Source organism: Peromyscus eremicus, chromosome 7 (assembly GCF_949786415.1).
Source record: "Peromyscus eremicus chromosome 7, PerEre_H2_v1, whole genome shotgun sequence".
NCBI lineage: Eukaryota > Metazoa > Chordata > Mammalia > Rodentia > Cricetidae > Peromyscus > Peromyscus eremicus.
In genome coordinates, this window is record NC_081422.1 from 38689162 (window position 1) to 38702025 (window position 12864).

General features: G+C 50.5%; 2 protein-coding genes across 3 annotated transcripts; one reads left to right on the forward strand and one right to left on the reverse strand.

Moving 5' to 3' along the window:
- The first annotated feature begins 1332 nt into the window (after positions 1–1332).
- Positions 1333–2721, forward strand: LOC131914272 (histone H2AX). The gene is made up of 2 exons (XM_059266862.1): positions 1333–2189; positions 2376–2721. Exon 1 carries the CDS (start codon positions 1417–1419, stop codon positions 1846–1848), a length of 432 nt encoding a protein of 143 aa, XP_059122845.1. The 5' UTR covers positions 1333–1416; the 3' UTR covers positions 1849–2189; positions 2376–2721.
- A 355-nt stretch (positions 2722–3076) lies between these two features.
- Positions 3077–11753, reverse strand: Hmbs (hydroxymethylbilane synthase). Of its 2 annotated transcripts, none has more exons than XM_059266863.1 (14): positions 11568–11753; positions 8411–8464; positions 8014–8086; positions 7598–7647; positions 7458–7513; positions 7053–7130; positions 5941–6018; positions 5768–5843; positions 4613–4726; positions 4357–4395; positions 4034–4153; positions 3796–3849; positions 3603–3689; positions 3077–3516 (listed from the first exon to the last, which is right to left on the reverse strand). In XM_059266863.1, the coding sequence occupies exons 1-14, from the start codon at positions 11598–11600 to the stop codon at positions 3343–3345; spliced, it is 1086 nt and encodes a 361-aa protein (XP_059122846.1). In that variant the 5' UTR covers positions 11601–11753; the 3' UTR covers positions 3077–3342. The 2 variants fall into 2 exon arrangements, with proteins under 2 accessions (XP_059122846.1, XP_059122847.1); XM_059266864.1 differs by lacking the exon at positions 11568–11753 and adding an exon at positions 10866–11421.
- Between the last annotated feature and the right edge of the window lie 1111 nt (positions 11754–12864).

The window sequence follows — 12864 nt, forward strand, 5'->3', positions numbered from 1 at the left end:
TGGACCCTGAGAGAGAACCTGAGCTAGGGCTAGAGTTAGGGCCCTATGCTCCGAGGTAACCTCACATTTGACTTTAAAATTAAGTGTTCTGATTAGGAAGAGCAGAGGCAGGGCCAGATGACAATAATGGTGACAATAAAGGGTTGTCTTTTACTTGCTCCTGTAGGTATATCCACTCCTCTCCCTCTTTTTTTTTTTCTCCTAACCTTTGAGGTGCTTGAGGATTGAACTCAGGGCTTCCTTGTACTTAAGTGCTCTACCACTGAACTATATCCCCAGCCTGATATATTTATTTTTCGTATGGGTATTTTAGGATCAGTTGGAAGGATTGGGGTGGGTACCTTTTCCAATAGGATGCCTACCTCTGCCCCATCAGACCCTTTCCTGCAAGAAGTGACAGAACTGAAACCAGACAGAACATGTTGAATAAATATTAAAATACTAACTTGTGGTAAAAAAAAGGATCACAACGCTCAGTTTTCCGACGAAGGATTGAACTCTCAGGTTTCATTTCTTCTCTCTCTCTCTCTCTCTTTTTTTTTTTTTTTTTTTTTTTTTTTTCTGAGACAAGGTTTCTCTGTGTAACAGCCCTAGTTGTACTGGAACTCACTACTCACTTTGTAGACCAGACTGGCCTTGACCTCAGAGATCCGACTGCCTCTGCTTCAGAGCGGTGGGATTAAAGGCGTGCACCACCACGCCCAGCCTCATTTTTTTTCTCCTTTAAACCCTCCCTTTGCCAGATTTGAGGAGGGAGTGGGAATGCCCTGCCCTGGAAGGAGAAAAGTGGTGGTGGTTTACGGTGTAGACCCTTTCTCTTTAAACTTTTTTTTTTCCCCGAGACAGGGTTTTCCCGTGTAGCCCTAGCTGTCCTGGAACTCACTCTGTTACCAGGCTGGCCTTGAATTGAGATCCACTTGCCTCTGTCTCCTGAACGCTGGGATTAAAGGCGTGCAACACCAGCACCCAGCTGACCCTTTTCCTTTAAAACCCTAGGCCGGCCCAGATTTCCCAGAGACCGTAGAGGTGGCTCCGGACTCCTCCCTCCTCGTCTTCCGGTTCTGGTTGCGCTCGGTAGCGTTTAAATTTCGCGCGCTTAATACGGATTGGCCACTCGCACGGGTGATTAGCCTCCTGCTCGCGGCTACTCCGCCTTGCTTTCTTCCCGGGTAAAAGGTTTTCAAATTGGACCAATCGCTGGGCGAGCTCTCTCCGCCTAGGCGCGTCACCGAAGGGTTAATTGTAACCAACCAGAGGCCGGTGTGAAGGAAAAGAGCCAATCAGGCGGACGCGGGGGCGTGTCCAGTGAGTTTATAAGGGCGAGCTCGCCCGCGCGCGGCGACAGTTGACTGCGGCGGTTGGCAGTTGGTCTGCTTCGTCGGTGTTCGCTCTCTCTGCCCTTCTACCTCGTACACGATGTCGGGTCGCGGCAAGACCGGAGGCAAGGCCCGCGCCAAGGCCAAGTCGCGCTCATCGCGCGCCGGCCTGCAGTTCCCGGTGGGGCGCGTGCACCGGCTGCTGCGGAAGGGCCACTACGCCGAGCGCGTGGGCGCCGGCGCGCCCGTGTACCTGGCGGCCGTGCTCGAGTACCTGACGGCCGAGATCCTGGAGCTGGCGGGCAACGCGGCCCGGGACAACAAGAAGACGCGCATCATCCCGCGCCACCTGCAGCTGGCCATCCGCAACGACGAGGAGCTCAACAAGCTCCTGGGCGGCGTGACGATCGCGCAGGGCGGCGTCCTGCCCAACATCCAGGCCGTGCTGCTGCCCAAGAAGACCAGCGCCACCGTGGGGCCCAAGGCGCCGGCGGGCGGCAAGAAGGCCACCCAGGCCTCGCAGGAGTACTAAGGGAGCCCGCGCCGTGGCCGCCCAGCCCTCCCCACACCTTCACAAAGGCCCTTTTCAGGGCCACCACTTCCCTCACAGAAAGAGCTGAGCCACTTAGGGCCGCGGGCCGGGCCGCCTCGCCCCCGTTCTCTCCTGTTTTCTTCTGCCCTCGCGCGTTTCTGCCTCCCTTTTCCCCTGCACGGCCTCCGGGTCAGCCACGGAGGACGCGGGCGCCGCGGCACCTGCCCATCCATCCCGGAGCTTCGCCGATCTCCGCCTTCGATGGGCCGCGCGGAGAGGCTGCGACACCTTCCAGAAGTCTCGTCTTGTTGCTGTGACGTACGGCCGAGGTGGGCCTGAAGGTGAGTCCCTCCGCAGCTGCAACCTGGGCGTCTTTTCTTCAGCTTGGTGCTTAGCCCTCGCCTGGACCTTCCCGAAGTGACTTGATTACCAGGCTTTGGTGAAGAAGAGAAGTGGATCATATTGTTTGGTCCTGTATGTCCCCCTTGCTGGCCTCTCATACCAGTTTCCCACATCTTCATTCATAGGCCGGTGTGTGGTGTGGCCGGGACAAAAATCACTGTATTACGAACCGATTTTCCCCAGGATGCCTCCTGGAAAGGGTTTGGGAGAAGCTTACAGGCCTGTGGACAGAAGAGCTGTGTTCCTGCCGCAGGAGACTGGCAGCCGGGCCTAGCCATCCCCTTTTCTCCCCAGCGACTCAACTCAACCCAAACACCTAGATACCAGCACAAGTCGGTGAAATCCCTCTCTGGACTGAGCCTCTGTTGGCTTCTGAACTGGAATTTTGCAGCTATCCCAAGTTTAGAACCTTAGGTAGTGGGGAGTTCCGATGGGCTAATTTTATTAAAGGATTGTTTGGTTTTTTAAAAATGGAGTGTCTTGTTTTAATTTTGAATTGCTGTAGGCCCGGGGCTGGGGTTATATGGCTGCGTGGTAGAGCCACGTGCCTGGCTCTAGCCATGTTGTGGTGGAAGGTGGGACTATAGGGTAAGTTCCCTTACTTTCTTTGGGCAGTGGGAATGGGAAGTCTGTAATACAAGTAGCTCCTGCTACTGGAGACAGGCAGGCTGTTTTCTGTTTCCTTGGTACTTCCTTGGATATATTTTGAGAACATGAAGTAGTCAAAGGTTTTTATTTGTTTTTACAACAGAGAAGTCCCAGATTCAAAATTCAGGTTTAAAGGGCTTTGGGTTTATACCTTCCCCAACTCCACCAAAGCAACAACCACATTCAGAGCTGGTTTAATTATTAGTGGCATTGGTTACATTCAAAGATTGGCATGGACTTTTTCTAAGAGATGAAGCCCCAACTACTGAGGAGGAAAGGCAGTCATCAAAGCCCCAAGGTGAGGCGTGTCTCTGGAAGTCTCAACACCCTGTGGTTCAATCTCCTTGGATAGTCACCCCTCAAAGTTAGGGAGCACAGGGCACTTGGAAGCCAGATGTAGGCACTGGAAAGAGGCAGCCGGGGTGCCTGTACCCTATAGACCAGTTAGTGCGCATCATTGAGCTGCCGTGCAACATCCAGAATGTTCTTGGCTCCTTTGTTCAGCAACAAGCTGGCCAGGCTGATGCCCAGGTTTTCAGCAGCTAGCTGGGCTCCTCTTGGAATGTTCCGGGCAGTGATTCCAACCAGCTGCGGGTCATCCTCTGGACCATCTTCATGCTGGATGACAGAAGGAGTTATAATTTGGTGAGAGAGAAGGTTATAAGTACTTGTGTTTATTCCTCCATCTCCCAGTCAATAAATACCTGAAAAGGGACCTGGATGGTAGTCTGCATGGTCTCTTGCATGCTATCTGAGCCGTCTAGACTCCAGACTCCTCCAGTCAGGTACAGCTAGGAAATAGAATGGGTTGTACCACATATTCAGAGAAAGTCGCTTAGACGTTTGGGTGCACACAGAAATGCCACACCCACACCCCCATCCATTCTCCCTGCTTACCTGCCCGTCGCTCATCACTGTATGCACTGCTACTGGCACGCTACAGCCTCCTTCCTGCAATGACAAGTCCCTTGAGCTCTAAGGACATGAACTGAAAGGGCTGCTGGGGCAGACCAAGGGCCTCTCTCCACAACTCTGAGCTACCATTACATTACAGAGCACTTACTTGAGAAACCTCCTACTGCCCTTCCTGATTCTCCAAGTCCTCACACCACCATGGGAGGACCCCAAGTCTTACCAGGTGCCTCAGGAAGGCCCTTTCAGCAATGCAGCGAAGCAGAGTCTCAGGATCATGCAACACACTGACAAGTTCCAAGATATCCTGGTCCTTGGCTCGCACTTCCACTGCTAGGGCTCCCTAAAGGAAAAACAGGCCTGCTCTTTCTCCAGTCATGGAGCTGGACATGGGAACCACCCCTCTTTTACTGCTTCCCAGGGTCTTCTGCTTGCCAAAGCCCACCCCTCCCTGAGCATTGTATTTGGTGGGAAGCAGATGTCAAAGGCTATGAACCCAGGTTCTTGAAGGGGCACATGAACAAAGCCCTCTCCAGGCAAACTTACCTGACCCACAGCATACATACATTCCTCTGGGTGCAAGATCTGTGGAGGCAGAACAGACAGAATGGTGGGGTGTCCAAAAGCAGTGAGCTAGGGTTTGCCAACTGGGAAGCCTGGGGGAGGTACAAGCATGATCTGGCCTCTAATCCCACTCCCCCTAGCCTGGGCTTACTTCTGGCTTGTTATTGGCAGAATGGTCACGAAGATAAAAGTCAGGAGAGAAAGGCAGATTAAACTGAACGGAAGGGGCAGCCCCTACCTGCCCCACCCGGTTCTGCCAGCCCATGCGCTGTAGGCCCGCTACAGCCAGGATAACGGCACTGAACTCCTGCTGCTCATCCAGCTTCCGTAGCCGGGTGTTGAGGTTTCCCCGCTGTGGAGACATGCTAAGGAGAAATCAGGACCCACACAGTGTGCCCTCTGTCCCACAGTCTCTTTTCCCCTTCAGCTGACTTTTAAAGACTTTTGGGACAGGATCTCACAGTGTCACGGGGCTGGACTGGGACTTACTTTATAGACCAGGGTGGCCTTGATCTCATGGAGATCTGCCTGCCTCTGCCTCCAGAGTGCTGGGATTAAAGGCATATGCCACCACATCTGACTGGAACATACTATTTTAGTTTTATATGTATGGGTGTTTTGCATGCATGTATGTCTGCAGAAGCCAGAAGAGGACATCAGATCCCCTAGAGCTGAAGTAAGAGAAAGTTGTGAGCCACCATGTGAGTGCTGGGAGTTGAACCAGGGTCCTCTGGAAAAGCAACCAGTGCTTTTAACCACTGAGCCATCTCTCCAGCCCCAGGACATACTGTTTTTAAAATTAGTTTTATGAAACACACCACATAGTCACTGTAAAAATCAAAACCAGCCGGGCGGTGGTGGCACACGCCTTTAATCCCAGCACTCGGGAGGCAGAGCCAGGCGGATCTCTGTGAGTTCGAGGCCAGCCTGGGCTACCAAGTGAGTTCCAGGAAAGGCGCAAAGCTACACAGAGAAACCCTGTCTCGAAAAACCAAAAAAAAAAAAAAAGGAAAAAAAAAATCAAAACCATTTAGTAGCTTAAAAAATAAAAATGGGAGCACCTTCCACCCTGGCCACCCAGAAGTAATTACAGATCAGTATCACTTGTATTGTCAATGCCTGTCTGTCTCTCTAACTAACATGTAGACTATATAAGCAGGAAGACTATTTTATAATTATCCTCGTGGCCAGGCAACTGCCAGAGTTTAAGAAAACATTGAAGAACTATGAATGGATGGATGGATGGATGGATGGATGGATGGATGGATGGATGGATGAATGGGTGGGTGGAAAGACAGATAACCCACTGCCCCCCAGGACCACTTGCTTTGGAAGGTCCTTCTAGACTCAGGACCCTCAAGAGTACTCTAGACCTTCTCTTGTGAAAGGATACAATACTCTTGAATTCCAGGTGTGGGAACTTTCTCTGTAGCTGGGCCACTCTCCTCAGGGAGCTGGTTCCCACTGCACTGCTCAGAGAGAGAGTTTGGAATAAAATTTAACAAGAGCTGCCCACCATTCTCCACTGTCCATCCCTCTGTCTTCTGCACACCAGGCCCCACTCACCTCTTCTCTGGCAAGGTTTCTAGGGTCTTTCCAATAAATTTTGGGTGAAAGACAACAGCATCACAAGGGTTTTCCCGTCTGGAGAGCAAATGATGAAATAAAATTATTATTTGGAAACAGGGTTTAACTCTAGCCTAAAATTTTACTATGTACCCCTAGGCTAGCCTCAAATTCACAATAATCCTCCTGTATCAGCCTCCTGAATGCTGAGATTATAGGTGTGAGCCACCAGGCCTGACTTTATTTTCTTTTTAAAAGGTTTTGTGTTTTGTTTTCTTGATTGTTTAATTAATTTATTTATTTTGTTTTGTTTATTTATTTTTTGTTTTTATTTTTTGTTTTTTGAGACAGGGTTTCTCCATGTAGTTTTGGTGGCTGTCCTGGATCTCGCTCTGTAGACAAGGCTGGCCTGGAATTCACAGAGATCTGCCTGGGAGCCTTTAATCCCAGCACTCAGGAGGCAGAGGCAGGTGGATCTCTGTGAGTTCCAGGCCAGCCTAGTCTACAAAGTAAGTTCCAGGAAAGGTGCAAAGCTACACAGAGAAACCCTGTCTCGAAAAACCAAAAAAAATAAAATTAAAAAAAGGCGTGCACCATCACTGCCCGGCTGATTGTTTTAATTTTTATTTATAGGGTGGGAGAGTATGAATGCCATGGCATGTGTGTGTCAGACAGATGACAACTTACGGGATTCTATTTTCCCCTTCCCCCATGTGGACCCCAGGGATTAAAGTCAGTCATCAGGCTTGGAAGCAAATGTCTTTACCAGCTAAGCCATCGTAAGCTAGCCTTCTTGTACCCCACACCTTGAGACACAATCTCACTGCGTTCTCGGGCTGGTTGAAATGACTCTAGCCCAGGCAGGCAGTGAACCTCTGATCCTCCTGATTTAGCTATCCCTAGTAGCTGGGATTATAGGCCTGTGCCACTGAGCCCAACTCCAGGTACTCTCACTAGCCAACCAATTGGCTTTTCCAGAGTTTTCTGCCATGCTTAATGACGGACAACCTTCACAGCAGAGGGCTACGTGGCCAAGTCCCAAAGGGGAAAAAGCCAAAGACTCCCATTGGGGTTAAGCCCCTCCCCAAACCCCTCCCGTGCATAACTCCTACTTGCAGACAGCTCCAATGGTAAAGCCAGGAGGTAGTATAGTGGGCACATCCTTCAGGGAATGAACAACCAGGTCCACTCTAGAGACGAGAGGGGAGGACACGGAGAGCGGCTTTGAGGAGTTGACCTTACCCTTCTCCACCCACCCGAGCTGTGACTACAGCTCTTCAGAAGAGGCCGTCCTAAGACCTGAGGACCTTGAGGACTGCTGTCCTCTCAACTACTACCCCATTTCCCCAGCCAGTCTCACACTCTAGGCAGTTAGGGGGCTCCCAAACAAGACGCTCTCCTTTGTGGAAGCCTGTGAGCGCCTTAGCCTAACCCAACAGTCCTGCTAATATTGGGGAGCCACTCTGGGGTTCTAGCAAGAGACAGGAGGAGTGCCATGCTCTCCCATTCTCACTTACTCATTTTTCTCCAGGGCGTATTCTAGCTCCTTGGTAAACAGGCTTTTCTCTCCAATCTGCCAAAAAGAGCCTCAGAGTGACCCTCTTGGGGAAGAAGTGGGGAGAGGGACTGGAAGGGCAGGAATGGGGACGGCCATTACCTTAGAGAGGGCAGTATCTAGAATCTTGTCCCCTGTGGTAGACATAGCAACTGAGGAGAGAGTCAAGCAGGCACCCATTAATCAGCATCTATTGTCACCACAGGTTCAGCACTGTGCTAAGATTCACAGTTGGGGTCAGAGGCACGTAAGTCCCAGCTCCTACCCTCTAGGAATACACACACTAATGGAAAAAGCAGACACGTTCATAAAAAGACCCAAGGCAGAAAGTAGTAAGTGCCAGGCTAGCCCAGGCAGTCGGTGGTGAACATGCACACAGGAGGCCATCCCTCCATCTGCAAGCGGCCAAAACAGATTCTCACAAACAGGCTTTGACCTTGGGCAAGGCCAAAAATGCCATGTCCCCCCATTCATTGGCTTCCCGTTCACTACCATTCACCGCTCTCAAGAAAACTTACTGATTTCAAACTGCATGCCAGGGTGCAAGGTTTTCAGCATCGCCACCACAGTGTCCGTCTGTATGCGCGCCAGCTGGGGACAGAGATTTGGATCGTTCCTGCCCTTCCCTGGCCACTAGTAGCCCCAGGCTCAAATCCTCATATGGGTCAAGAAAGATTAAAAAAAAAAGGGGGGGGGGACTACACTTCTCACATGGGGATGAGAAAAAGAAGGGCCTGGCTTGGGAGTCCACTTCAGAGGGACTTGACTTCAGAGGAAGTAAACTGCCTTTCCCTATGAGATTGTCTCCCAGGCACTCTTTATTTCTCCTATGCTAGGAACTAACCCTCTGGGTCCCCTCAACTGGTGGCCTTGTGAGTATTAGAACTCTTCTGGCAACTCCACGTCCGTACTCACCTGGCTCTTCCGGGTTCCCACTCGGATCACCCTCATCTTGGAGCCGTTTTTTTCCTGCGGAAGAAAGTCCCCAGGTTACAGTCTGTTCACGACACCTTCTCCAAGAACCAGGATCACACGCTTAGGAGAAAGGACCCCCCAGGCCCTGTGGCCCCGTGAGTCTTCAAACAGGGAAAGACTCCCACGACTGGTCCTTTAACCTTCCTCGGTACCTTCTGCCCTCCTGCAGGATCCAGAGAAGCAGAGACCAGAGGAAAGCTGTCAAAGGATCCGGTATGGTAGCAGCAGCCACTGGGACACTGAGCCCCAAAGCCTAGCCTGGCAAGGCTGTTCCCAGTGGGAGGGCTGCACACAGCCAGGTGGGTAAAATGATAAGGCCCATCAGCCTAAGCACAGTGAGGGTGGGCCCTGCCGGAGGGTGGGGCCTGCAAGAGGCTGGGGCAGGACAGCTGAAGTCACACATCACTAGAGGACAGGGTCACTGTCCACAACAACTCAGGCACTTGAGAAAGCCTCACTAACCCCTAGGACACTAAGGGTTCCTTACCCTGGCAAGGATGTACCCCATAAGGACTGAGGTGTATCTAATGTATAGTCCTGTTCATCCTCTTGACTGGGGGACTTTGGGAACATCATCCCATCAAGGACCTGTTAAATGAAAGGCCACCTAATGCCTCAAGAGGCCCCATAAGACTATGAGGATAAACTACCTAACATTCATTTGTCTAAACGCTTTCTCTGATGTCCAAGCCAGAGCCAAGAGCTCAAAGGGACACACCTCTTCCTCCTGTCACAGTGCCTTGGATAAAGGTGTTTAGTGCCAAGCAGGTAGAACTGGGTTCTGCAGTCTGACACAAAGGTCTTATTTCTTTCTGCTGACTGGAGCCACTGTAGAAACTGCCCACCTTCCCTGCACTGGGCCCCTCATCCCACAGGTTCATTGGTATCAGACACTCAGGTTCACTCAGAGGAGGTGAAAACTTGCTCTTGGACTCCACTCTACTCTACTGGGATTATTCCTCCAACAAATGACTCTGAGATTGTCTTTGTAATTTAGCTAGGCTTGAAATATTCAATACAAATTCTAGGCCACAGGGAGCCCACAGAAAGGAATGGCTAGGTTCAAGCAATTCCTTAAATTAACTGAGCCAGTATAGCAAGTCCAACTGTTCCATTTAAAAAAAAAAAAGTATTGGGGGCTGGAGAGATGGCTCAGAAGTTAGGATCACTCGCCGTTCTTCCAGAGGTCCTGAGTTCAATTCCCAGCAACTAGATGGTGGCTCACAACATCTATAATGAGATCTGGTGCCCTCTTCTGGCCTGCAGGGATACATGCAGGTAGAACACTGTATACATAATAAATAAATAAATCTTAAAAAATAAATAAATAAAGCTAGGCAGTGGTGGCACATGCATGTCTTTAATTCCAGCACTAGGGAGGCAGAGGCAGGCAGATCTCTGAGTTCTAGGCCAGCCTGGTCTACGAGTTCCAGGACATCCAAGACTACACAGAGCAACCCTGTCTCAATCCCTTCCCCCCAAAAAAGTATTGTGAGGTGAGGGGCTGGAGAGATGGTTCCCTGATTAAAGCACTAGTTGTTCTCCCAGAGGACCTAGGTTCAAGTCCCAGTACCCACACAAGGGTCACAACTGTCTGTAACTTCAGTTCCAGGGGATCTGGTTCCCTCTTCTGGCCCCTGTTGGGCACACATGCAGTTCACACAGACATGCATTCAAGCAAAACACCCATACACATAAAGCAAATGCAGAGATCCGCCTGACTCTGCTGGGATTAAAGGCATGCATGTGCCACCATTGCCAGGCATAATCAATTATTTTTTTAAAAAAGTATTTGGAGTTGGGCAGGTGGCACATGCCTTTAATCCCAGCACTCAGGAGGCAGAGGTAGGCAAATCTCTGTGAATTTGAAGCCAAATTCTACAAATAGAGTTCCAGGACAGCCAGGGCTGTTACACGGAGAAACCCTGTCTCCAGAACAAACAAACAAAAAGTATTTGGGCTGGCACAATGGCTCAGCCAGCAGAATTGTTTGCTGTATAAACCTGATGATATTAAGTTCTATCCCCAAATTCTATGGAAGGAGAACTCACTTCCAAAAGTTATCGTCCATTCCACACTTGCACTGTGGCATGTATCCACAGGCACAAACACATACACGCTAATGATAACAGTAATTAAATAAAATTCAGAATAAGACATACAGGGCATGGTAGCACATGTCTGCAGTCTCGACACTCAATAAACTGATAACTGGGAGAATTACCCCAGCCCAGGAGTCTGAGACCAGCCCGGTGAATGGAGCATTATCACTTAAAGGCTTGAGCCATGTCCTTACATATTGCCCTCAACAACCCTACTAGGTTAGACAGGGTAGGTACTTCCACCAAGTGTCACAGAGATGCAGAGAGGTCAAATTACTGGCTAAAGGTTTCACAGCTATGAACAGGAAGAAAGTGGGTGCTGGAATCCAGATCTTCCTCCTCCTAATCCAGAGCCTTGAAATGTCTTCACTAGCCGACTCGCGCTGCTCACAGCTTGGGCAAGAGATAAGCAGGTCTCACAGCCCGGCCTTATCTCCGGCAGTCAGTGGCCTCAGGGTTCAGTGTCCAGAGCTTTCCAGCAGACAAGGAATGACAAGGCCTATTCACAGTAGTAATTCAAGTGTGTCTCAGCTGGTGACTTTGTGGGTGGCTGGAGCTGGGTGACTTTCATAACGGAGAAAGGGAGAAGGCACACCTCCAAGACGTTTGTATATAGTTTTAAGACTTAGGGGTGTGCTCTCCCATGAATCAAATTGGATCGTATTCCAAGGCAGCTGGATTTGCCTCGGCCCCTACTTCGTGGAAGGATCTTGTCTGTGTATACACTTTTACCGGCCCACTATCCCTTACGCCAAGGGAAATCCAGACAGAAGCCCTTAGTGGACCATCTTTCCACTCCCAACTCCCGCGCCCCCATGCTCAGGCTCTCGCCTTCACTTCCTAAGGGCAACCTAGTTACTGGCCCTTTAAAGGGTCTGGCGCGGGGGATGACAGCTAGCCATTCGGACCAATAGACGACGGAGCACGGCAACCCGGACCAATCGTTGCATTAAAAAAAACCCCTGAGAAGTGCGAGTCACCGGCTCAGGACTCACCACGGTTGCAGCCGCCCCGCCGTTACCGGACATGACTCCGCTTAGGGCGCAGGCGCGGCAGGGCCGCTGCGGTCCCCTGGGGCCTGCAGAAGCCGGCGACCTGGGCCGGCGGGGACTGAAGGCACATGGAGCCCGAGCCTGCACTTCAGCCGGGCTGCAGGACCTGCTGAGCTCTGCGTCACGTCCGCTGCCCTCTCTCGAAGGGGCGGCACCTTCCTCTGGGCGGGAATTAGGATTGCGACATTGCCGGCCTCTTTTTGTTTCTTTTCAATTTCTTTTTTTGTTTTTCTTTTTTAAAATTTTATTTTATTTTTTCTAGCCAGGGTTTCTCTGTGTAGTCCTGGCTGTCCTGGAACTCACTCTGTAGCCCAGGCTGTCCTCAAACTCACAGAGATCCGCCTGGCTCTGCCTCCCAAGTGCTGGGATTAAAGGCGTGTGTCACCCACCGCCCGGCTAGTGTGGGTGCACGTCTGCCATGGTGTGCATAGAGAGGTCGGAGGATAACCTAAGGGAGTCAGTTCTCTCCCTCCATTATGTCCCAGAGGATTTAAACAAGTTACCATACCTGCTGGGGTGCATTCATCATCAACAGATAAAAGGGCTCCAGAAGGCTCCTCAGAATTTTACAGCTTCACCTCTCCAGCATTGGCATAAGCAATTAGTGTAACTGTGGTATTTCTGTTCTTCTAATCAAACTAAACTTTGCTACAAGAGTAAGGTAAGCAAGTTTTTTTAAGGCAAGGTTTGGGCTATTATGAGCTCAAGCTGGCCTTGAACTTTTCCATTCTTAGGCCTCAGCCTCCCATAGTAGACAGTATTTCTTGTTTTTTGTTTGAGACAGGGTCTCATGTAGCCCAGAACAACCTTGAGCTCCACCTAGGTCCTTTCTAGGATTACAGCATGTACTACCATGCTTGAATTTCTACTTAAAAAAAAAAAAAAAAAATGAAACTAGCTGGTCAGTGGTGGCGCCCACCTTTAGTCCATGACTCGGGAGGCAGAAGCAGGAAGATTTCTGAGTGTTGGTCTAAGAAGTGAGTTCCAGAATAGCCAGGGCTACACAGAAACCCTGTCTCAAAAAACAAAACACACACACACACACACACACACACACACACACACACAAAGATACTAATGCAAAGAGATGGAATGGCTCGGGAGTTAAGTGCATTTGCTGCCCTTATAGAGGACCTGGGTTTGGTTCCCAGCACCAATATGGGCTCCTCAGCCATCTGATACCCTCTTCTAGTCTCCCTGAGCACCAGGCATGCATGAGGTACACAGACATACAGGCAGG